At 47.0% G+C, this 25,754-nt stretch overlaps 1 protein-coding gene across 2 annotated transcripts in view; it reads right to left on the bottom strand.

Moving 5' to 3' along the window:
- Positions 1-632: 632 nt before the first annotated feature.
- Positions 633-25,754, bottom strand: part of STAC2 (SH3 and cysteine rich domain 2) — a 43,620-nt gene continuing 18,498 nt past the window's right edge. The window contains exons 2-11 of one of the 2 annotated variants that reach the window (XM_083411029.1): positions 21,235-21,526; positions 19,414-19,511; positions 18,561-18,654; positions 17,745-17,860; positions 16,820-16,892; positions 15,712-15,773; positions 14,946-15,043; positions 13,268-13,319; positions 10,961-11,098; positions 633-6,464 (exon numbers count right to left, since the gene is read on the bottom strand). In XM_083411029.1, the coding sequence (XP_083267155.1) occupies positions 6,360-6,464; positions 10,961-11,098; positions 13,268-13,319; positions 14,946-15,043; positions 15,712-15,773; positions 16,820-16,892; positions 17,745-17,860; positions 18,561-18,654; positions 19,414-19,511; positions 21,235-21,526 (1,128 nt within the window). In that variant the 3' untranslated portion in view covers positions 633-6,359. The remainder of the gene's footprint in view (positions 6,465-10,960; positions 11,099-13,267; positions 13,320-14,945; positions 15,044-15,711; positions 15,774-16,819; positions 16,893-17,744; positions 17,861-18,560; positions 18,655-19,413; positions 19,512-21,234; positions 21,527-25,754) is intronic. The other variant, XM_083411030.1, reaches the window with a different exon arrangement.

Here is a 25,754-nt window from a genome sequence, read left to right as displayed (position 1 = left end):
AGCTGGGCAATAGGTGGATCAATCACTTGATTCAATGCATACAAATACAGGAGAGGGAGAGAATGATTTTGATATTGGCAGAAGCTTTCAGCTCTCTTTGCACTCTCTCCAAATTCCAAGCCACCCCTCTGCTGCTAAACACATTTAGTTGTGCAACCAATCCCAACCCAATGTTGACTTACCGTATATTTGCCTATTTAACTATTTGTACCCTGCCTAATATTGACTTGAAAATCACCATGGTGGGTTAATGGCAAGATGGATCGCAGCAAGGGTGACCCAAGGAAAAGGCCTGCCTCGGCCTTATTGACTTCAGACTAATTTTAGACTAATTATTGACCCCAGACTAATGTGGAAGGAGCAAGGCACCATCACTTTGTTAGTGATAATATTAAGGTGCACAGATCTCCATGCCCAGAAATGCAGAACAGTAAGTGAAGGGTTAAATGATAACTTCAGTCACAAGAGAATGTTTTGCTAACAGTAGCCCAGGCAAAGGAGCTGACCTCCACAGAGAGACTGAGCTAAGAAAGGGGGGGGGGGCGGCTGCATCAAGCCTATATATCCAACCGAAAGGCAACAGAGCAGATACACTTTCCCCCGGCGAGAAGAAAAAAGGAAGCCACAAGGTATTTGGTGCATTGTCATCATGTTTAATCCAGGATTTAGTTCATAGCCAACCAGATTCTTTGGCCATCAAAATTCAGTTCTAACGCCATGCATTCCTCCACAAATACAAATGTGCCGTTTTGCAAACATACCTTTCTACAGTGCAGCCGGCGAGAATCCGGACGTTATTGCTTAGGTGCATGGGATCCCAGGTAGGGAATTGTGTGTGCTACGGGGACTCTGTACAACAAGGGTATCAAGAAAGTGTGTGTGTGTGTGTGTGTGTGTGTGTGTGTGTGTGTGTGTTCATAACCGGCCTCTCAGTCTACACAAGTTGGAGAGATGGTGGTGGGATAAAATGCTTTGATTTAGCATTAGCTTAAAGCCACGGTCCTGTAGCTGCAGCAAACTGGCCACATCCAAGCAGAAAGAGGCATGACAACTTAGGAGCCCCAGCAGTAAGCAGCTACACAAAATTCCTGGCAAAGTAGATGCTTCCCACGATCTCACAAGTTTCCACATCAGTTTATCACATCTATTTATAGGTGAGTAAACATGTTTTGTTAAAAGTATCTGGTCATTTGCTTGCCCCATTCTCGCCAGTTTAGGTTGCAACCCCACAATACACGCTTTCCTGGGAGCAAGCCCTGTTGAACTCAGAGGGGTTTACATCTGAGTAGAGATGCACAGGACTGTGCTGCAGGTAACGTCAAGCAGGAATCCTTAAAACATTTTTACAAGGAAAAAAACCCCAATGCTGTCATTTGTCGACAGTGCAAGAAACAAACACCATGTCCTTCAATACACTTGAGTGTCTTCCATTTGATGCTAAAGACTCTGAATACACCTTTGGAGAGCCGTACCAAGTCCACTAGAGTCAGCTTAGCAGCTGATATAAGAGACATTGTACTGTTGAGGGTGGGGAAGAGAAGGCTGTGTTATTGAAGCCAACGTCCCATTATGTAAGGAAAAGTAAACATAGAGATTATTATTATTAAGTCGTATGTAGTCTCTCATCCATGCTTGGTATACTGGGCTGGATCCAAAATAGTTAATCACACTTTAGTTTCATTGGGTTTCAATGAGGCTAAAGTTAGCTTTCATGACTAACTTGTTCCACTGATTTCAACTGGATTAAAGCACAGCTACCCTAGGACTCGTTCACATTTCCATTTTTCCTGTGCCTAGAAAGCACTCGTCTAAGCCATGGGTGTGATCAAGTAAATAATAATAATAATAATTAAAAAAACATGACCAAATGCATCACAGAGAACTCGGTTCTGCCTCCCTTGACATAAAGGCAGCCCCCCACCCCCTAAAATAAACCCTGGCTTCGCCCATGGTCCAAGCAGTTTTCCATTTGCCTTGCTGCTTTCCCCAAGAAAACCTACTCTGTACAGCTTTAATCCATGGAAAACCTGGTTGACATTTGCTCCGATTTAGCAGTAAAGAGCAGGTTTTCCCAGGGGGGAATCAGTAGGACAAGCAGAAGTGTGGAGGTGCCCTTGGTTGGGATCCAAACTCGCAAGGCTGCAGATGTTGAGTATTGGGGGTTTGGCAAGCTGGATGACGATCCCAACAATCCCACCTGCAACTGATGAATATACCCTCTCAGATGGATTGAATGCACCGTGGAGTATATGCTGTGCATTTCAAGAATATGCATGTCCTCCAAGACCATGGCTGAATGCCCAGGAACCAGCATGTGCTGAATGAGGCCTGAGATATCCCTAAGCCATTAGGAAAGGAAGGAAGCCATTAGGAAACAAGCAGTCCTGTGCTGGGGAAAGTTCAGCACAAGGTGAATTTGTATTTTTGTGTGCGCATGTGTGTGTGTGTATACATGCAAAAAATGACCATGGAAAACAACTCCCCACCTCAAGAAAACCCTTCACATTTGAAATCACTTTACATTGTTTTTCAAAAAGAATTTCTTTTGGTCTATCCCAGCATTCTTCCATTATAGTCTGGAAACTTGGTGGTGGGTTCAGCCTTCTGAAAAAGCAAGAGAAACCTGCTTGATCTGGCTTATGTGAGCTATTCTCTGATTTACATCCTATACCCTTTTAAAATGTGTTTTTGTGTGTGTGGGGGGGGGAGCTATTGGGTTGTTTTTATTATGTATTTTGTGGTTTTATATCTTGATTTTATTCTGTGAACCGCCCTGAGACCCCCCAGGTATAGGGAAGTATATAAATTCTAATAATAATATTATTCTCAATACAGTAAGCCCACATTTTACATTCCAAGGATTGCGCCCGAAGTCAAAATTGCATATACTCAAAACACATTAGGTGCAATGGCTGGTGAAATTGCCAAGGATTTTCCCTCCCCTGGATACCCACCTCTCTCTCTCTATATATAGATATATAATGCAAAAAGCTGAATGTACACAAGTTTAAAGTGCGCAAGTTGTGGGCTTACTGTACATTACCGGGGCAATGTATCCACAGACCTGCCAAATAGGGTACTTGGAAAATACGACTGACGCAACATTCCTGTTTCTGTGTTTAAGGGACTACTTCTGTAAATGAGCCAGTGCACTGAAAATGTTACACTGGAAGACACCCTGGTTGTGGTTTAGTGCCCTGGAATTATCAGTTCAATCCCGCTGTGCTCCTACTGCTCCAGAGCAGATTCCACCAGAATTTGAAAAGGTTCTTACCCCATGTTCTCTTTTTCTAGCCCTGCAAGCAATCACAGCACAATGGTAAAAAAGTATGCGAAATTAGAGGCTTGGTTGTTCAGACATGTATAAACATTGCTTGATTTCACTAGGCTCCTGGTGATTGAACTGACTTTGCTGAAGGGCGATACTGAAATTATGTCTGTGGACTTTGATCCGTGGCGGCTAATTCACACTTCAAAGGAGGTTTCAGGGTAGTGAGACTGGTTCAGCTGCACTGAGTGCCTTCACCACAGAATGGAGAACGAGAGGCATGCGTGGGGATTTTAGCGTCGCACAGGGCACTGCTAAAATTTGAGAGCCCAATGTCTGCCACTGCACACTTGCAAACCCATCACTTGGTGTTGCAGAAATCCTGCAATGAGCATTGCATGTACGAATCAAAGCCAAAATTGTGGCTTCTTTCCTCAGCAGCTCTTTAAAGAGGATATGGTGCAGAAAATCAAATGCAGGTGGAAAGGTTCTCTGAGCAAACCCACTACCATTAAATAACAACTTTACATATGCCTGAAAGGAACAAGGGGAAATCCCATCACACAGAGTACCCTGGCTTCAAACACATGGCTGAAAGTTGCATTGGACTTCTGAAAGGGCAATGTTTTGGTGTATGTAAAGTAAAATGGTAAAGGACCCCTGGACGGTTAAGTCTAGTCAAAGGCAACTATGGGGTGCGGTGCTCATCTCGCTTCAGGCCAAGGGAGCCGACGTTTGTCCAAAGACAGCTTTCTGGGTCATGTGGCCAGCATGACTAGACAGTTTCTGGTGCAATGGAACACCTTGACGGAAGCCAGAGTGCACAGAAACACCTTTTATGTTCCTGCTACAGTGGTAACTATTTATCTACTTGCACTGGCATGCTTTAGAACTGCTAGGGTTGGCAGGAGCTGGGACAGAGCACTGGGAGCTTGCCCCATCATGAGGATTCAAACTGCTGACCTTCCGATTGGCAAGACCAAGAGGCTCAGTGGTTTAGACCACAGCGCCACCCGCGTACGTGGCAGGGAAGGTATGACAACAGGAGGAAATGATGAACTGTTCCTGCTGGAGGACCACCAAACTAGAAGCATGTAAAAACATAAACAGTGCACCAGCAAAAAGACCCCAATCTCTCTCTCTCTCTCTCCTTTTAATGGTGCCAGTGCCATCCTACTGGCTAGAGTATTGGACTAAGCATGGAAGCCTCAGGCTCATCTACCACTTTTGCCATGGGTTGCAATGCTGGTTCCTTTTTGGCAAATCAAGGTATGACCATTTCAAAGCATTTTGCATTCTGAAAGTGCCACAGAAATACTAAGAACGGCATTCTGATTACAACCGCAGTTCCTGATTTCCCACTTTGCAGATTGGAATGAGTTTTGAAATGGGGAAGATTGAGGATGCAATAGTCCAGGCTAATGGATTAGATCAAACAGAATGAGGATCAGCGTTTCGGTTTCCTGGAAGCAAAGAAATACCTATTGCTATGCTCCCATCAGGCTCAGGCCATTTTAGAAAAGGCAGAGGGGAAACTCTCAGCCAGGCCTGATTCATACATGGTGTGGGCCACAGACGAAAGTGCTTCCCTGTGTCCATGTTCTTTGTAAATGCAATGCCCATCATGCACTTACCATGAGCACTGGGTTATTTGCATGCAGTTAGCAGCTCAGGGACCCCTGACTTCTATGCCTATGGTGTGCTGAGCATGAATGGCTCAGTAGCACACAATGCATCTGAACAGGGCAGGGCACATGTGGCACATTGACACAGGCAAATGTTGTGCCTCGGAAACATTGGATTTGGCAGACGTGCTCCCTTCTCAACCATTTCATCCAGCTGAGTCAAACTGCAGATGCTGGACAATGAGGCTGTACTGATAACTCTCTCCAATGGCTGGGACTGAAGTCATCTTATCTTTCTTTCTTTTGTTGTTCTTTTTTATATATATATATATACAAAAGTACATTTACAAAGGACAAATAGCTGGAAGCATGCTGGAAAAGTGAGGGAAGATGGGATGGGTCAGGGTCTCTGAACTCCTCACATGAGCAATGCCGCGACATTCTCGGTGTAGGTCAGAAATGCATCCAGCTGAGGAAGTTCCCTGAGAAAATGGTCCACACGGCTGTCAGTCATGCAGTGGGGGTAGGCCACCACATGCTGGGGGAGGGGTGCAAATGGAGCTCAAGGAATAGCCGGGGAGCCAGGAACGAAGGCAGCACCTTGCATCAAGGAGCCCACCCACCCACTCCGCCCATGTGACTATTGGTTTCCAGGAGCTCACTGTGGCTCAGGCTCTGCGGGGAAGACTTTGAGTACACGAAAAACGAGAAGCCACGTGGAATTGTCCCGCCTCTTTTTCCTTTTTCGGTGGGGGGCTGCCCCAATCCTGAGCGACAGCCACCTCCCAACACACATATGCACACACACACACACACACATAAATATACAGACAGCCCTGAAGGTTTTAAAACTGATACAGGGACAGACGGACGACAACACACTCAGGCGGCCTCTCCCTGCCCAGAGAAGGCCTTTTCACATGGGGCGCATGCGACACAGAATTATCGGGGAGCATGTCTGAATGAGGGAGTGGTTTGGGCAGCGGGAGGGAGTGGTACGCCAAGATATAAAGAGTCCCCTTTGGGTCAGGCGAGCTGATGTCAACCAGCGTCTGTTGCCGTGGAAGTGTGACCCAGAGGCAAAGTGGGGGGGCAGAAAAGGGGCGTGAATTACAGCGGTGGAAATCTCCCTCACACTCAGCACCCATAAGAGCTGCCTGAAACGACCTTCGAAAGGGGTGGTGGAAAGCAAAAGCGGGCTTGAGCACATGTCCAAGCCCAGCTGGGGGCAAGCGAGAGATCCCACAGGTCCTGGCGCTCAAGCCAGTCCCTCCCCCCAGTCCTCTTCCCTTGTCCAAACCAAAGCCATATCCTCAGTCCACCTAGAAGATTCCATGAAATAGTGATTAGCCAGGTGCTCAGGGTTGGGATGGGCTGGAGAGTAAGGCAGGGCTGCCCCTGCCTTGCTGCTGCTGCTGACATCTCTGTTTTACTCTTCGGCCTTGCTTCGCGTGCTCATCCGGCCTTCAAATTTCTGTGAGTGCGTCGGCAGGCACCAGCCCTCGCTTTTTGCCGCTCGTCACCTTGATGAAACCCTCGTTCTCCTTGGACTTCCCCACACCAACGCAGATCTGGGAGGAACAGAAGATGGCGGAACGAAACATGAGCAAACAGGTCAAGATTTTATAATGCAGAATGCAGCCGGAACAACAACAAAGTCACTCCTTCCTTATTTATTAGGTGGCGCAGGAACTGGCATCCTCAAAATCTCAGGGGGCTGTTTTTTATTGTATTCTTCTTTAAGAAAGCAAGTTTCTAGTCTCAATGGCTACAAAGAAAAGCTGAAGGCAAAAGGCTTACAACATATGGAGAGTGTGCATTGTGAATACTCAGCTCCCTGAGTTATGACGGACAAAGTCCCCCTTGATATTCTTGTGGAGAAGCTGGTAAAATGTGGCCTGGACAAGGCAACTCTTAGGTGGCTGACTGGCCAAACCCAATGAGTGTTAACAAATGGTTCTTCATCATCCTGGGGAAAAGGGGCAAATAGGGTGCTGCAGGGTAGCTAGTGCTGCAGAAGACAGCATCAGGATTCTTGGTGACCTTAACAGATCGGAGAACTGGGCCCAAACTAGCAACATGAATTTCAATAAGGATAAATGTAAGGTTCTACCCTTAGGCAGGAAGAAACAGCTGCACAAACAGAAGATGGAGCACACATAGTTTTACAGCAGTCCGTGTGAAAAGGATCTGGGGTCTTAGTAAACCACAAGCTTAACATGAGTCAACAGTGTGATGATGCAGCAGCAAAAGAAAGCTAATGTTATTCTAGGCTTCATCAACAAAAGTATAGTGTCGAGATCAAGGGGTGTGATAGTACCACTCTATTCGGCCTTCGTCAGACCACACCTGGAGTACTTTGTCCAGTTTGGGGCACCACAATTTAAGTGGGATATTGACAAGCTGGAGAGGAGGGCAACCAAGATTATCAAGGGTCTGGAAACCAAGCCTTATGAGGAATGGTTGAAGGAGACTGACAGCCATCTTCAAATATCTCATGGGCTGTCACATGGAAGATGGAGCAAGCTTGTTTTCTTCTGCTCTGGAGGCCAGAAGATTTCAACGGATCCAAGTTATTAGAAAGGAGATTCTGACTAAACAACTTTCTGACGATATGATCTGCTCAACAGTGGAATGGACTCCCTCAGGTGGTGGTGGACTGTCCTTCCTTGGAGGTTTGTAAGCAGAGGTTGGATGGTTGCCTGTTATGGATGCTTTAGTTTAGATTCCTTTAGTTTAGATTGCAGGGGGCTGGTCTTGGGCGTCCCTTCCCACTCTAAGATTCTGCGATTCTCTCCCTTACAAATGAAACAAGCCTCCAATTTCATCCCTCAGCACCATAAAAATCCTTGCACAATCCAGCAGCGGTGCAGATAAAGGAATAACAACAAGGACGCAATTTCCCACTTCATTGACTTCATATACACGTTGAACATGGTGAACTGATTGTATCCTGCCAGCGATTATGCTGAGGCATTCGCTATCCACATATTCCCTTATAGGAATAAACAGAATTGATATTTCTACAGCGGCCCTTTATGACATAGAAGGGGTTCCTCCCAGCCCTTTGTCCTCGGTGGTGTGACTCGAGAGACCTTGTCGCATCTATTGTGATGACTATGTTCTTGGTCGATCACGTATACAATCCGCACAGGAGTCAACACCGCCAGTGGTTATCACTGTAACATTTGAGTTGAACACTCCTGTGCATTCCAAGTCCCCATCCCTCTTGAACTAACAAGGACCTGCTAATGATCTACTCTAAGCCACTCAATCCGCCTGCTTGATATGCCATCCTGCCGGTCTCAGTGGGCCAAGTGCCAGCAGACAGCATCTTCTGGTGCATCTTAATACACACCTCAGGCAAAGCACAGCAAAGCACGCAAATCTCAGACGCGGAAGAAGCAGGTGGCTTCACATTCGGAGCAAAACGAATGAGACCCAGCAAATTCTGGGAGGAGGAGGTGCAAGGGACTCTCTGGAGCTCCTCGCCTTCTCCTTCAGGGTCTGAACACTCGTCCTCCTCATTTTTCTTCTTCTTCTTCTTCTTGGGGGTTTAATAGGGAACTCTCCTTCTGACTGGTTGCTTCTAATGCACAGGTCAGCAAACTTTTTCAGCAGGAGGCTGGTCCACTGTCCCTCAGACCTTGTGGTAGGCCGGACTATATTTTGAAGAAAAAGATGAACAAATTCCTATGCCCCACAAATAACCCAGAGATGCATTTTAAATAAAAGGACACATTCTACTCATGTAAAAACACGCTGATTCCCAGACCGTCTGTGGGCTGGATTTAGAAGGTGATTGGGCTGGATCCAGCCCCCAGGCCTTAGTTTGCCTACCCATGCTCTAAGGAGCTGTAGTTGTTGAAGGAGGCAAACTCTTTTCCTGTTGCTAAGTGCCTCTTATGGCTCACACTCAGAAGAGAGCACTGTTAGTTGGGGGGGGGGGGAATGTACATAGGATCCATACTAGACTCCACTTGAGACATCTAGCTCACCTTCAAGTGACAGAAATGTGGCATTTTAGATTGAACTTTCGCATTTGCAAAAACATTGAGCTAGTCCTCTAGAAAGTGGAGGGGGGATTATTGGGCGGTTTTTGTTATGTATATTGTGCTTTCTATATTGCAGTTTTATGTTGTGAACCTCCCGGAGACCTGCGGGTATAGGGCAATATACATATTTACCAAATAAGAATGATTATACAGTCATACCTTGGAAGTCGAACGGAATCCATTCCGGATGCCCGTTCGACTTCCAAAACATTTGGAAACCAAAGCGCTGCTTCTGATTGGCAGCAGGAGCTTCTTGCAGCCAATCAGAAACCACAGAAGCCCCGTCGGACATTCAGGTTCCTAAAGAATGTTTGCAAACCGGAACAGTCACTTCTGGGTTTGCGGCGTTCAGCAGCCAAAACATCAGAGTTTCAGGGCATTCAAGATCCAAAGTACGACTGTAATTGATGCAGTCTAGAAGAGCGTTAGCTTTTTTTTTTTTTTTTTTGCTGCCACATCACACTGTTAACTCATGTTAAGCTTGTGGTCCACTAAGACCCCTAGATCCTTTTCACGTGTACCGCTAGTAAGCCAGTTGTCCCTCCCCTTTCATTTGTGCAGGTGGTTCTTCCTGCTTAAGAACTACCAACCCTCAGAGGTGCTCGTGCCCTGTATGCTAGAGGGACTGCTTGGGGGTGTGTCTCCTCCAAGGGCAGGCAATTTGGCAGAGATCCGGAAGCGAGAGAGATTGAGTGCTCCAGACGTACCCGATGGGAGAGAACCGTGACGTTAGTTGACTCCTGGCACACAGACTGGAATCATTACAATCTCTCCTGTTTTAAAATTGATAGCATTTCATATTGCTTTTGCAATATTTGGTTTCTGCAATGTTAGATGCAACGCGACAAATGACTGAGAAAAGTGACACCATCCCTGTCCTTGAGACAGCAAGTACCATTGCTCAGTTAACCAAAAGGCAACTCACCGTATTTACTCAAGTCTAATGCGCCATCGAATCTAATGCACACCTCAATTTTCAGAACCTTGAAACCAAAAAGAGTATTTGCTGGCGAATGCAATGTGCCATCGAATCTAATGGGCACCTTAATTATCGCAACGTAATTGGCCAAAAAAGGTGAGCATTAGATTCGAGTAAATACGGTAATATGAGTCAAAGTGCACACCCCTCAATCTTTCTCCACAACCCCTCTCTATAGCCCATCTGATAGCTCAGTCCGGCAGAGCATGAGACTCATAATCTCAGGGTCGTGGGTTTGAGTCCCATGTATGCAAAAGAAAGGAAGGGGCTGACATAGCTGACCATGTAAACAGGCCAATTTGGTGACATGAACTAGGCTTTGAGGGGAAAAACACATTAGCAGATATGTAGCTAATTTTGTATGAGATGCTATGCCTTGGAAAGCCAAAATTCTGCAAGCTCACATGTGATTTTTGTTTTGTTTTAAAAAACTGCAAATAGCAGTCACTGGGGAGCCTGATCAAGACTGGAGCTGTGGCATACAGGGAGAGGGGCTTTAACACTTCCTGCCCTGCTGCAGTTCTGACCAATATCACCCCTCTGAAACCGCTCTTTACATTGGCCGCAAAGCTCCCATTGGAGGCAAATTAATGTCATGTGCTTGGCATCGCAAATAGCTCCAGGCAGAGTGCAGGATGCAAACGTGTGATCCCCCTAGAGCAGGATTGTCCAACTTCCAAGAGACTGCGATCTACTCCCACTATAAAAAAAACTGGTGGTGATCTACTGGATTGATCACCTTTTTTTTTAGTAAGTAAAAATTGTTGAGCTTTTTGGGTGAGATAAAAGTTGTTTTTAGGGGGTGTGGGAGGGGTCCCAAGATCTACTGCGATCTACCACAGGCACCCCGCAATCTACCAGTAGATCATGATCTACCTGTTGGCCATCCCTGCCCTTGAGTTTTCTTCAAAACTACAAGGACTAGAATCTTGCTTTTTTAAAAACAAAAAACGACACTTGGGATTTTCAGATGTCTATAACGTACAGATACTTTATGGGCAAAGACGACCCCATATAGGATGTTTGTTCCTACCTGATTTTCCTTAACACTGAGCTGCCCCTGTTCCTTACTTCCATAGAAAGTCTTGCAGCATCTCCAGACTGTTTCACCCGGGCGGACCCGCTGCACAAAATTGGCTGGAAAGAAGCCCACGCGGTCACCCATCTTCCCCTAGGATACAAAAAAGAAAAAGTGAGCTATACATACCAACCAGCATTGCCTCTAAGGCCCATTTGGCCTTTGTGGCTAAGAGAGCCTATTTGCAGCTCCAGCAGGTTCACTAATTACAGAGAGAGAGAGAGAGAGAGAGAGAGAGAGAGAGAGAGAGAGAGAGAGAGAGAGCTTTGAACCCGTGATCCAAATTCTGGTTGGGCTACTGAAGTGCATTCTACATAGAGATGCCCTGAAAGACAGTGGGGCCGTTGCAATAGGTGCAGATTGCAGCAACACTGGTCAGATTCATTTTGCCCCACTCCTATGTGATCTGCACTGCCTGCCAATTTGCTTCTGAACCCAATTCAAAGAACTTATGCTTACATACAACTCCGTAAATGCATTGAGCCCCAAATATCTGGAGGAGAATCTCCTCCTGTATAGATCTGCTTCGTTGTTGAAATCAGCCAGGGAGGTCCCGTTAGCAGCATCCCTGCTCTCTGAGCTCCAGAAGGTGGCAGAGCATGAGAGGGCCTTCTCTATGGTGGCTCCCAGGTTGATGAATCCCCTCCTTTCCAAGGACCAATATTGCATAGTCACGATACATAATTTAGTTACAGCTGAAGAAGAACCTCTTTGCCCCAGGCCTTCGGAGGGGAATGAAAGAGTAATTTGTCAGTTTAATGCTCCTCTCCCCTTTTAATTGTCATTGTAATGGTCTCATTCAACTCTCATTGCAATGTTGTTTGATTTAGGCAGATTGAAGTGGTGTTCTCAGTAGGGGTCCAATTGGGCAAGGCTGTGGGATCTGCCAGAGTTTCCAAGCAGGTGGGTGTAAATTTGCAAGGTTCAGCAGTGGGTTTGTTTGTTGTTTGCAATTCTCTGCCCTCTTACTCAATGGACAATTTCTGAGAGAAAAAGTTAAGCTACATTTCGCTTTCTTTTTTTAAAATGGTCATTTGTAATAATTGATAGTTGGTTAATAAAACCATTTTTAGAAAATTCAGGGGGAGCAGGAAAGAGGTGTAATAGTCTGCCCTTCAAGCCATGAAAGGCTCACCTTTTTTTCTGATATGTGTCGGCTGGTTATGGGGTCGAGAGAAATACTACATCATGCATAGGCAAACTCGGCCCTTCAGATGTTTTGGGACTACAATTCCCATCATCCCTGACCACTGGTCCTGTTAGCTAGGGATCATGCGAATTGTAGTCCCAAAACATCTGGAAGACCGAGTTTGCCTATGCCTGGACTACATGCTCAGAGAGGCTTGCTCTCAATGCTACAGGAACTCTTGCCTTTCCAACCTCAGGTGGCATCAAACAGCAAGAGTAGATGGATAAAATTAGATACTTCCACAGTATCACACTGGGGCTTTCTGAAGAAGCACAGGAAAATCAGCAGAGTCGGAGTGGACAGGGCAGCAGAGGGCAAGGCTCCATCTTCTGACTCTTTATGGGCAGCCCGGAGGCTCTGGAAGTGTGAAGAAGGATGCTCTTGAAACCTGCCATGTTGCTATAGCAACAGGGACAAGGAACCTGATGTGTGTCTGGCTGCCTCAGAGGCCAAGGCCTTTCCCTGAGGGCCTATAAAGTGCATGAGAGAGAGAGAGAGACAAAAAATTGGAGGGAGGGAGGTGTGTTAAGGACACTGTGGGCTTGTGGGTAGAGACAGGGGAACCCACAAAAAGCAGAACCTACAGAGCAAGATGTGCACATTTGCAACTGTGATCAATTGGGTCCTGAAGGAGAAAAGGGCAGAAGGCATGGTAGCAAAATAGATAAGAATAGGTTTGGGGTTTTTTAAATGGACCTAGGAAGCACAGGTTCGAATCACTGTGCCCCCTCCCTTTATCTCTCAGGGATGTCCTTTATTTATGGAGAGAATATTTATATCCTGCTTTTTTATTATTCATTGCATTCATACCTCTCCCTCCCTCCAAGGAGCTCAAGACGGGCCACACACTTCTCCCCATCTCCGTTTTATCCTTCCAGAAACCCCATGAGGTAGGCTAGGCTGAGAGAGAGAGACTGGGCCTCATGGGTGAGTAGCGATTTGAACCCTTGTCTCCCAGGTTGTAGTCCAGGGCCCTAACCACCAAACCACACTGGTTCTTCACCCAAGAGGCCCCAGAGTGGTTTATGCAGTAAAACTGGAGAAAACAACTGGGATGCTTCTGTTCTGCTCACCTTCCACCAGTCCTCATTGGAATCATCCATCAGCATGATTCGATCTCCAGGCCTGAGGAGAGACAGAGAAAGTCATGATTGAGCTCAATGACAGCTTGGGAGAGGGGAGGTGGCGGCAGATGACAGAAGGTCCCTGCTAAAGGGATGCCATCCTAGGGCCCAAAAGATGCCCACGGGCAGGGGAGGACTTCGGTGGCGCCCTCTGCAAGGCCAAACTTAAGCACACACACACACCACTGCTTTTCACCTTCCGTTCTGCTCAATCCATAGTTGCGACACCCTGCAGCGCCCCCAAGCTTGGCACCCAGAGTGGCAGAACTGGTCACCCTACCCTAAAACCCACCTCTGCTACTGGTAATATACATCACCCATCCGCAGCTGGCATCCTCACCAACTGCCATAATAATATTTAGCCTATAAACAGGACTTTCCCTTAAGCACTCAAAGCACTTCACTCACATCACCTAAAAGGGCAATCCTAACAAAGGCACCAACTGATGTGTGGTAGGTTTCCTCCTGCTGGCCTCAACCAGCAGACAGAAATACCAGTGGTGTTCATGGGACATCTTTGGCCAAGCTGCAGAAAAGCCACCACCAAAAGTTCTCCCCCCCCCCCCCAATCTTAATTTTCTGCTCTCTTTTTTTTAAGTCAGGTGTTCAGTCTGCTCTTGTACACATATTATTGGTGAGCATTGTACGTTGTTTTCAGTTTTATTTTTTAAGGTTGGTTTCTGCAAGTCACATTGAGCTCACCTTTATGAAAAGAGCAGTGAATAAATAAATATAACAAATAAAAGGGGGGAGTCTCCAAAATGGCATTTTCTTTTTCTTTCTTTAAAAAAAAATATTTATACATTTCTCACTGATTTTACAGTCATTTTGACATTTTGAAAACTGGCTTCCTTCCTCCTCTGCCTACGGTTCCTTCAATTTATTTTTAATATCTTCTGCGTATCCAAATTAACTTACTCATTTATCTTCTTTCAATATATACTGTTATGTAGCTGCAGGTTATTACAATAACCCTGCCAGTGTTTTTATCTGTTTACAATTTGTCTGTAAATATTCAATAAACCATTTCCATTCTTTTATAAACAGTTTGTTTCTTGATTTCTTATTCTTCTGGTAAGTTTCGCCATTTTTGCATTTCCCATATGTTTTTGTATCCAGACCCAGCAAATGGATACAAAATGGCACTTTAAGTCCGCTAGCTACAGAGATCTGCTGATTCCTAGAGGGGCCTGGAACGGGTGTAGTGGGGGAAGTAAACAAAACCAAAACCGCCTCCATCTTCTGCCCTCGCAGGTGGATAGGGCTTCAGAGGCATATAGCGCAGGCCGTGGGGAACCTTTGACCCTCCAGTTATTGCAGAACTACAACTCCCATCAGTCCCAGCAGGCCTGGCCAATGGCCAGAAGTGATGGGAGTTGTAGTTCGGAAACACCTGAGGGCCAAGGGTTCTGCTGCTCCCTTGATGCCACCCCACCTAGGATTGCTCTGTTAATAGACTGGCCAGTACTTATTGTTATTCCCAAATTGTGGGTGTGTCTCCACAAATTGTGGGTGTGTTTCCAAAGGCCAGCAAGCAAGTTCCGTTGGCCAAGGGGACCCACGATCCAAATAATCACCAGCTCCTGAACCAATGGGCTCTCATGATGGGCCAAGGGGGAAGACTTACTTCAGGGGTAAATCGTTGATCTCCTGAGGCAAAAACTTGTAGAGAGCGACATAGGAGTACATGGGCGAGACCTCCTTTCGCGCACAGCCTTGAGTTGACTGTAGGAGGAAGAAAGAGCTGTAAGGAAAAGCAGGGCTTGGAAATTTTAGCCCAGGCCTTGGACATTTTTTATTATTTATTTTTTTGGAACTAGGGCTGCCAACTTTTTTAAAAAACCAGTCTTTTTTTGCTCCTGTACCTTTGGAGAGCAGCATGAACTGAAGGTATAATCCTGCTTCTCCCCATGCTCTAAGAAGTAGCACCTGCTCACTAGGTTGTGATCAGTTGGCAACCCATTTTAAACAACAGACTCCATTCTGGAGCAAACAGTTACATCATTCCTGTCCATTTTTCACTAGAGCCAGGAAAAGAGCCCATCCTTAGGTGCCTTGCAAGGCAGGTTCTGTTGTGGGTGGGTGCACTTTAGCCTTTTTTAGCATACGCAAAACTGGAAAAGGCTAAAAATACTTTAAAAAAAAATAATAATCAAGACCTTTCCCAGCCAAGGTGAGGGAAGTGCAATACAATATCTGCAGCGGCTTTTCATCCGCCTTGCCAAATGTGCTTTAGCACAATGCGGAGGAAAAAGAATCTCTCTACTTTCCATTTTCAGGGCTGGGTTAGGGCTTCAAAAAGGAATGGCACAGGGTGGGAGGGACATAGCAGGGAGGTGGCAGAATGCAGCAGGAAGGGATGCTGACAACATGTGGATGAAGGAAGAATTCACCTGTTGCCCTGGGCTCTTTTCTTCGGACGTAGTGCCCTCACCCTCTGATGGTGCTGAGAAAACTGAAACAAAACGAGAGGTGGGATATCAGACGTTGCAAGTTCTCAAGGAGTGTGTGCACTAGTACCAGACGGACTGGCTTTTCTCTATATCACCTGCAGGAGGTGCTGCCATGTACAACTCCTCTCTCCCACGCAAGGCTATGCTACAGGCATTGGAGGCTGCCTAGGATTCGGGGGGGGGGGGGTCACCACCAATCCAAAGTGACATTGGTTCCCATCAGAGAGTTAACGGCTAGGCACACATTTAGGCCCTGACTTCTGGTTTTCTCTCACCCCACTTTCCTCCTCCCCTGCGGCAGAAGAGGGAGCTACCCAGAGAAATCGAGAATTCTAAAATTCCAGATTTGGGCATAGCTATATTTAGGCACCCACAAAGCAAAAGTTAGCATTAGAGCTAAGATCCAGTACTCTTTCTAACGTGGGCTTTGTTTGGGGTACAAAATGTAATTTATTTATTTTTTTATAGTGGCTTTTAAGCGCATGCATGCAATATTCACAACAGGTGGCATTCATTGAAGAACAGTCCTAAGCGTCTCCCTACTTCACCTCCCAACGCAATATGGATTGAATTTTCCGTGGAACCAGCACTGACAGGGCAACTTTTTAATGTTTAAAAAGTGACACGAGCACATCATTTGTTTATTTTTTCACATGTGTTAGAAATAATTAAAAAAAATTATTTATACCCCGCCCTCCCCAGCCAAGACTGGGCTCAGGGCAGCTAACACCAGATATAAAACAATTGATTAAGATACAACTTAAAAACAAGATTAAAATATAACATTAAAATGCAGCCTCATTTCAATAGAAACTCAAATCAAAAACTTTTTGGGGATGAAAACGTCAAATCTTCACCAAGGCCAACTATTCAGACTGGTCCAGAAAGACCAGAAACTTTTGGCTTTGCTGCAACCTTTTGCAACTGATGCTTCCCCCCCATGCATTAAGCTCTACTTGTGTGGGTTAACTTCTGGTGAGGGCTAGTGAGATGGGAATTCTTATCTCTATCATTCCCGTTAACCAAAAAAAACCGTGGCTCTACTCACCATCATCAGGTTGACTTTCCTCTGCTGTCTTTCCAGCACCTTCTGGGTCCTCAGCCACTTCTTCCTTCTCATTCTAGGAGAGAGATGCACACACGCACAAACACACATGGACATGAGGGAGCAGAACTGAGTAGGAAACAGTTCCTTAATGGTGCAAGACCTACGCCTCTGTGTTCATGTGGCTGAGGTGACCTGCATGGTTTGCCCCATTTAGAAGCCTTGGCTTGCAGCCGTGGAAAATGCCCAGATAAACAAACAAAAGCTTTTCGTATTGTGTCAATTAGGCAAGAATTATATTGTTGTTGTCGTTGTTTTAAATAGCACAGTTATTAATTAGACTTGTAAAACACAGTTTTAAGCTGGGCAATCCACTTCTATTCTTTCCTAGAAACCCAAGTGGGGAGCACAGGCCATCATAAAAGGGTCAGAGCAAAACCACCCCCATTCTGTTGCCATCTTCCATCATAAGAAGAAAGGAGAGTTCGGGGTGGTGTGGGGAGTATAATGCATTTCCCATAAAATTGTATTTAAAATAATTCTTGGGAGGGAGCGGGTATAATTCAAAATGAATTTTGTTCTATTCCTCCTCACTCCTGGCCTCACTAAAACCCAAGTCACAAATCATAAGGAGAACTGGAGTTTTCCCTACAAGTTTGAAGATTCTAGATCCTGGCTTGATACAAACAATTGTGTGCATTGCTTTCTTGATTCCTTATTGGCTTCCACCTGAAGGGCCAATCAGGGACTGCTAGTTAGCTCCTCCTCCTCCTCCTCTTTCCGGTGCACCATTCCTACCCTTCCCCTGCAATCCTTCCCACAACCATGCCCTGAATCTCAGACGTGGGATTCCCACAACCCCTGGAATCTTCACCCGTGACCTCTCCTGTCTACCCAAACGCATCTTTTGCACATGGCATGACCATACCAGGCTCCTGGTGGGGGACTCTGAGGTGCTGCTGAAGCTGGAGCGATTCATGTAGGCCAGGGAAGTGCCATAGCGCAGGGTCTCGTAAATGGGGTCCACCTTTCCACTGGGGCCTGCTGGCGAAGGGAAGACCACTTCAGAGCTGGATTCTCAAAGCAGGAGGCAGGGGCAATGGCAGCTGCCTCATATCAAGTCAGTCTACCCCACTATTCTGTTTCTTATCTATCTGCTCCCACCCTCTCTTTCACACACCAGAATTTGTAAACTGCAGAACTGTAGGGTTCAGACCTTTCCATAGACCCACTCTGTCCTGCTTGCCCTAATCCCAAATTCATGGGAAGAGGTGGTTTCATCTTTGGGGGGGGGTAAAAGTCCTCTGCATTATATCAACATTGGAAGGCTAGGATTCAACCTGTAAAATAATTTGAGGCTCAGCTAAAGCAGCTTGACCCAATTTTACTTATTTTAACAACACGGCGGGTTTGCAAGATTGCTCACGGTCAAGGAGATCTCCACCAGCCGAGACTTAACAACTCCCCACTTTCAAGCTGCACCCACAAAAGGGTAGAGTTGGCTTCCATGAATCCCAAAGTATCCCACTGCCTCTATAAATCGCAACAGCCTGAAAGTCAAATGACTTCCCTTCCCTGTCCCCACCTCCGGAAGCTACCTAATAAGAGAAGCATAACTTCTTCATACTGTTGTGGATCTGGGAAGCCTCAAATCCAAAAGACTGTGTTTCCCAAAGGCTGAGCTGCTGTCAGTCTTTTTGTTTTCCATTACCCACCAGCCCTCTGTGGACCAGTCCACTCCTACCTGTAGGGGGAGACTCCTTGGGGGCTGCTGGCGGGGGCTGCGGCTCATGTACCAGCATCGGGGAGCTGAGATTGCGTCGGAAAGAGGTTGCCTGCTGAGGAGCAGAAGTGGGAAGAATGTGAGCGGATTCTGTGAATATACCAGACTGTGGGCACATTCTGCCTTCCATGAGCGGAGGGGGTTAGGCAAGGCAGATAGTGAACCATTTTGCCCTATTGGCTATTAGTAGCCTGCGAACCATGTGACTTTTCCAGCATCCAGCAGCTCAGACAGAGAGAGTGCAAGGCTAGATGAAGGACAGCACAGAACTCCGCACGTGAGCTGTTGAAAATGGGGATGTCCCATTTTCGCACTATCCGCTCCCAGAAGCTGGTCTGTGGAGTCCTCCAGTGGTAGCCCAAGCAGGCTATTCGCTGCTGTGAACTCCTCAGTGCGCATGAGAGCTATGAGAAGTTGAGAAATGGGAGCAAGCTCTAAGTTGACAGCAAATCTGCAGCTGCAGTGTGGATAGCTCAGTTGGTTAGAAGATGGCGCAGGTTCAATCCCTGTATGGGACAGCTGCATCTTCCTGCATTGCAGGGAGTTGGCTTAGGTGGTCCTCAGGGTCCCTTCCAACTCTACAATTCTATGATTCGAATGCCAAAGAGATACCGAAGCTTCCTTGCCTTGCCTTCTTTTTGTGGCAATTGCTAAGCCACACAGTGTGGGGCCTTGTATCTGTCTTGGGTGATGGGTTAGGTCACAAAGGAAGTGCAGTGCTCCTTCTCCCTTCAGCGGGGCTGATGAGGCAGCTCAGAAGCTGTGGCTTTCTCTGTCTCTTTCCACTGGGTGCTGACTCGTGCAAGCCACTTACCGTCTTGCCAGGACACTGCTGGTGGGAAACCTCTTCTGAACACCACAAATGAACGCTGGCTTTGCATGTCTTGCATCGGAGGCCTTGCTTGGAGTTCCCTGTGAGGCAAAACAAACACACAGAGATGTTTTGGGTCCTTATGGAGGGTAAGGGGCTTGGGCTAAGTGACCCTCCAGGTCCCTTGTACAATTCTGCGGCTATCAGCAGATACGAGGCCTCATGGCTCACAACAGCTATATACTGTACAGTCATAACTCAGGTTAAAGTTGCTTCAGGTTGAGCATTTTCAGGTTGCGCTCCACGGTCACCCACAAGTTACTTCCGGGTTTCACTGCTCACGCATGTGCAGACGCTCAAAATTTCATCACGCGCATGCGCATGCATGTTGCGTTCTCCTCAGGATGTGAAGGGGGCTCCGGAACGGATACCATTCGCATCCAGAGGTACCACTGTATTCAGGATCAGAGGCATCATGTCTCTGAATGCCACTTGCTGACGGAGAACAGTGGGAGAGGGATTTTGCGCTCATGCTCTGCTCATGGGTTTCCCAGAAGCAGCTGGCTGGTCCCTGTGGGATGCTAGACTAGATGGTCCTTTGGTCTGATCCAATAGGGATCTTCTTATGTTCACAAGGTCCTGTGCAGGGGGTGTGTGTGTGTGTGTGTGTGTGTGTGATATGAATTTCCACAAGAAAGGAGACAAAGGGAGGAAGGGGCATAGCTCAGTGGTGCAGCACATGTTCTGCAGGCAGAAGATCCCAAGTTCAATCCCCGGCAGGCCTGGAAGAAACCCTGGAGAGCTACTGTCAGCTGTCACCAAAACAACTGGGCCAGTGGTCTGGGGCAGTATAATGCAGCTTCCCAGGATCCCAATTAGCCAGGTGCTGGGCGCATTTTGCGACTGGGGATTGTCAGAATGCGAATGCTTTGAGAAGTCTGGCTGCCATGTATGGCGACTGGGACTCAAGAATAAAACTGCCGCTGTTGGTGCTGAGGGCACAGGAGGAGAAATGCATTCCCTCATGACTCCAAAGTAGGATTGCTGCTGCACAGCAAAGTGCTGTTTCCCCGGCCGCAGCCCAAGTCACCTTTGTAAAAAAAGGACTAAATGGCAACGAGACTTTCTGCTTTTGCACCTGTAACCCAGGAGCCATGAGGCGAACAGCTTTTCTATCCTCGTTCTAACATTGCCTAAGTGTAGCCTGATAGCAAGCACCACCTATTGTACAGAGAGATGCAGCTGTTTCCCACACTTCGCTTCCTCCTGCAATAAGATGCTTCGATGTTAACCAGGTCAGTTTCGTTGTGAGAACTGGAGGCGTTTTTGAAATACTTGCTCATTTACGAACAAAGATGTCGAGGAACTGGCAGGAGGCGGCAGGCACCTATATAATATGCAGGAAGCAAACGGCATGGCCACCACTGAGCCCCTCCTGCCCCAAATCCCCCTCTAGCAGCTTCTCGCCAGCCAGCTGCAGAATCTGGGATGTCTCCAGCTGCAAAAGCCTCCGCTCACAAACAGATGAGTTACGCTAGCACCCGGCAGCCACTGAGGCTCATTTGCGCCAGCATCTTCTAGCGTCAAATAACTAATGCTTATTAAGGATGCAAAAGCTAGGGCCGAAAAGGTCATCTCCACATCTAGCCATAATGCAACATTTGAAGGCAGCCACGGATGCCGGTGGTAAAGGGCAGAAGAGAAAGATGACAAGAGTCGAGGGTAACTCTGTGTGTGTGTGTGTGTGTGTACACGCACATGTATTAGCCAGAACTGCAAAGTGCGAATCAGGACCCGAGAGCAAGAGGCCTTCAAACTACGTACCTACGATAAGCTGGTGGCAGATTTCGCAAGGGTTGTGCTTCTTGAAGATGTACTCTTGGAAGCTGTGCGTCTTAATGGGCTTGAGGGGGGCCAGAGCCCTGGGCGTCGCTCTGGGAGAGTGCTCTGCCTCCGTGAGGGCCGGCGGCGGAGACGGCGGCGGCAGGGAATCTGGGGGGCTGAGGAGCACGTCGGAGGGGAGCTTGAACTCGCTGTTGGAGCGCAGGAAGAAATTCTCAACGCTCTTGCTCCGCAGGATGGTTTTGAGAGAGAGGGAGCGCTTGAAACGCTGCAGCTAAAGGGCAGGTGGGAGAGAGGGTGGGGAAAAGAGGAAAAATTAAGAAAAGCTACATTTTGCGGGGAGGGGGACTTTTCACACAAGTAGAAAGTTTGCCGAGGTTTCTCTGGGCCGATTCTGGATGTCCCAAGCCTTGAGAACAAACAACCATGTTGGGAAACAACTAAAAGAAGTGCTCAAAATGCGTAATATATTCATTTTTTAGATTGATTTAAAAGCCATTTCTAACCTGCTTAATACTCAAAAAGCTCTCAAAAAGCAGTATGTACCAATACAAGACAAAAGCACCATGGAAACAGATACAAACACAAAAAAGTATTATAAAAACAAACTTTCAGTAATAACAGGGGGAGTAACCCACAGCGGGTGGCGCTGTGGGTTAAACTACAGAGCCTAGGACTTGCTGATCAGAAGGTTGGCGGTTCAAATCCCCGCGACGGGGTGAGCTCCCGTTGCTTGGTCCCTGCTCCTGCCAACCCAGCAGTTTGAAAGAATGAAGTGCAAGTAGATAAATAGGTACCGCTCTGGCGGGAAGGTAAACGGCGTTTGTGTACACTGCTCTGGTTCGCCAGAAGCGGCTTAGTCATGCTGGCCACATGACCCGGATGCTGTACGCTGGCTCCCTCGGCCAATAAAGCGAGATGAGCGCCGCAAACCCAGAGTCGGCCACGACTGGACCTAATGGTCAGGGGTCCCTTTACCCTTTACCTTTTACCTCATCTTGCAGGTCAGGGAAAGTACATGCGAAAAAGATGTCTGAAGCCAGCAGATGTATGAGGCTTCATATATGGCGGAGGGAAGGAAATTCAAGTGGGAAGGGGCAAAATACCTAATAAAAACAAAAACAACCCAAAAAACTCACATTTTAAAAGGGCATAGGATGTAAATTGGATCAGCCAAAGGCCTGGTTAAAAAGGAACGTTTTTGCCTGGTGCCTAAAGGTGTAAAATGAAGGTGCCAGGCGAACATCTCTGGGGAGAGCATTCCACAGACGGGGAGCTACTGTAGAGAAGGCCGTGTTCTCATGTTGCCACCCTCCGGACCTCTCGAGGGGGAGGCACACTAAGAAGGGCCTCAGAAGATGATCTCAGGGTCCGGATAGGTTCTTATGGAAAGAGGCAGTCCTAGCTCTGTTGTTTTTATGATATAACAAAAATTGCCAGCAAATGCCCATGATATTTCCCCAAACTGAGGCTTAGAGGCAACTGTTCAGTGCCGCTCGGTGGGTTTATAGCTGGGCTGACATTTGAACTGTGGATGCCTTGACTTATATTGTGACAAAGGTGCCAACTTGAATAAAATATATGTGAATGAAAAGATCAAATGCTGTGGAACAGTGCTCATGTATTATTGTAGTCATATGATCTTTTCATTCACATACATTCATTCAAAATAAGACGGGCTTATGAAGCAATTCTACATCTTCCCACCACGCTGACAAAGAATTCTACGAAACAGTAGTCAATATCCGGAATCACTGTTCAGCGTTGGACATCATATTTGCTGAATACACAAAGCTTCACAGCTTGTCTTTCATCGTACAAAGTCTAGTATCTTGCTTCATTTAAAGATTTTCAGAGACTTTGAGACTAAAGATTTCATTTTGGACTTGTTATGGTCTGAAGGAATTCTTTAAAAGATTGCCCATTGCGTATGTACATGGTCATCGTGTTGCCTAGACATTGCAGACGTTCTCTTTGCAACACAGGGGTTTGTTTCATCAATTTAACCCTGTTCAAACTAGATGAGAACTAGGAGACACGTGTCCTGGATCTACAAAAAATATCCCATTATGAACGTCTCCAAATTAGATTGCGGGGAGGAAGGGGCAGGGGGAGTCAAAAGCAAGGAAGGAGGTGGATACTTAACCCTGCAGGCCATCTCTCCCCTAAAAGCCATCCTTCTCCCTACGCCGTTTTTCTTCCTGCAAGGAAGACTACCATGGAAATGCGAAGGCTGTTAACTTGCTTCAAGAAGGATTTTGTATGCTTTTCCTGCCTGCCTCGGCACGGCAATAATAAAGCAAGGAAGACACAGACAAGAGACAACAATTAAGCACACTCAGGGCAGTTTGTGGGCCTGGAGGAACAGGCCAGCTCATCGCAGCAATAGCCCGTTGCTTATTGCTGTGGGCAGGAGTTCCGACACAGATGCTGCAATGTCTGGGCTCTGGCGCACGCCACGCGCTCTGCTTTTTCTCATCATCTATTCCCAACCAGTAATGGCAGATCAGCCAGCAAGTTGACTCAGCTAAGTCTGTTACACAACAGCTGGCTAATGGCTGTGCTGGAGTCCAGGGCTGGCAAAAAGGTAACAGAGGGTATCTTGGTTATATTGCCACCTCATGTTGAGCAAAGGGCATGCCCAATCTGGAAGCCCAGCGCTTGTTTTTCAGTGCGTAGGTATTAATAGTGCTGAACCCAGAATCAAAGCTATTAGCTTCAACCCACACTTCCGTGGTTTGGGAAGGGGCCATCGCTCAGGGTAGAGCATCTTGTTTTGCATGCAGAAAGGTCCCAGGTTCACTCCCTGGCGTCTCTAGAAAAGACTGGAGCTGCTGACCAGTGCAGACAACACTGAGGTTGATGTGCTAGTGGTCTGGCTCAGTATATTCCAATGTACCCGCTTAGCACCATTAAGCAGTTTACAGTCTTCATTGTTATTATGTATGCTGTCCCTTTGTGGCAGGGTCACTACTGCTATGCTCATTTTAAACCATTTATTTTGTCCTTTTATCCAGTGTTTTCATCTTGTGAACCACTCTGAAATCTTTGGTAGAAGGGCAGTATATGAAAGAAAGAAAGAAAGAAAGGGAAAAAAAATAAAAAAATATAATAATTTTACAGACTGGGGAAGGAGCCCAAGATGCAAGAAACCCATGGCAGAGGTAGGATTTGAACTCAGAGCCAAGTCCAGATTTCTCCCCAGTGATCCATGCAGCTGCTGGTGCTGCTGATTTATTGCCAATCTAATGGCATATGCCTTGCATCTAAAAGGAGGGGAGGGAGGGAGGAATAAAACAGAGTGGCAATAGTTGTGCCAGGAAGGAAAAGTTAGCTGATTAGCTGCCGACAACGCAGGAAAAGAAGCATTAAGGAAGGCTGGCAATTAGATGGCAGCTTAGCAGGAGTATTTTTAGGGTCGGGAACCAGCTGAGTGAACAGAGCTGCGAAAGGGAAAGCAAGTTTCGAGAGGGAGGGTGGGAGGGACGGAGGGAGGCTGCCCCAGCTGCAAGGTGCTTCATTACGCCCTAGAAGCCAAGACACCTGGTGGGGCAGAAGAGGTGGTGCTCCCCAGCACCTGCTGCCCTCCTCTGCGGCTCAGGGCCATGCAGAGGTCTGGCAGATGGGAGACAGCTGCACGCAGCCCAGAAAGCGGTTCGCAGCGCAAGGCTGGAGTGCAAAGGCAGGTCGGAATCTCGCAGGGAACTTTGGCTGAATGTTGTTGCCGCTGCTGCTGCTTCCGCCGCCGCCACCACCAGCAGCCAAACTAAACACTTTCCTGCCGTGGGCACAAATCCTAGGGACTTTTGCTCCGTTTTGGAATGGTGGGAACGGAGTTGCGTCGATGGGGGAGGGAGCAGAATTACCTCCACACTTCATGTTATCCTAAGGGGCCCGAGGGTGAGAAGAAGAAAGGCACCCCCCCCCCCAAGCAGGTTTGCCTGCAGCCTTCTGGAATGATGTAGCCGCAGGCAAGTGCCTACACTGCTTAATGGGTTAGGCTGGCCCTGGAGACAGACCCAGGAAGTGGGGGGGGGAGGGGGGGGAGAGATAGAGCGCAGAGCGCTGCTGCATTTATGTGCCAGATAACTGCTTAGCTGCTCCAGGCTCCTTTTCCAGCTTCTGTTCCAGAGGGGAAAAAATCCATTTGCCACATAAACTGGTCACCATCCAAGCGCACATAACATCTTCTCCAGTTTCACTCCTTTAAAAACAAGAGAAGCCCCCAAAACTGTTTATATAGCAATGGAAATGTGCAAAGCACTTAAAAAAATCTGCGTGAGAAGGAACCCTGTGAAAACAGGGTGTCACTATTATCAGGGCTGCGTGTGCGTGCGTTGCACTAGAGAAATGTGAAACATTGGCTTGGATTCGGTTACCTGTTCTATATTTGTTTGATTCTTTTAAATGTATCATTCTGCAGTGCTCACTCTGCTTTTGCTAGTGACGACGAGACCTGCCCCGATGCAGCCACTTCTCTGACTTTGGAGATTTCAACTGGT

The sequence above is a fragment of the Podarcis tiliguerta genome (genome assembly GCF_965153285.1).
Source record: "Podarcis tiliguerta genome assembly, chromosome: 13".
In the NCBI taxonomy this organism is placed as follows: domain Eukaryota; kingdom Metazoa; phylum Chordata; class Lepidosauria; order Squamata; family Lacertidae; genus Podarcis; species Podarcis tiliguerta.
Note: the sequence above shows the minus strand (reverse complement) of the source record. Positions and strands in the feature narration are given on the sequence as shown.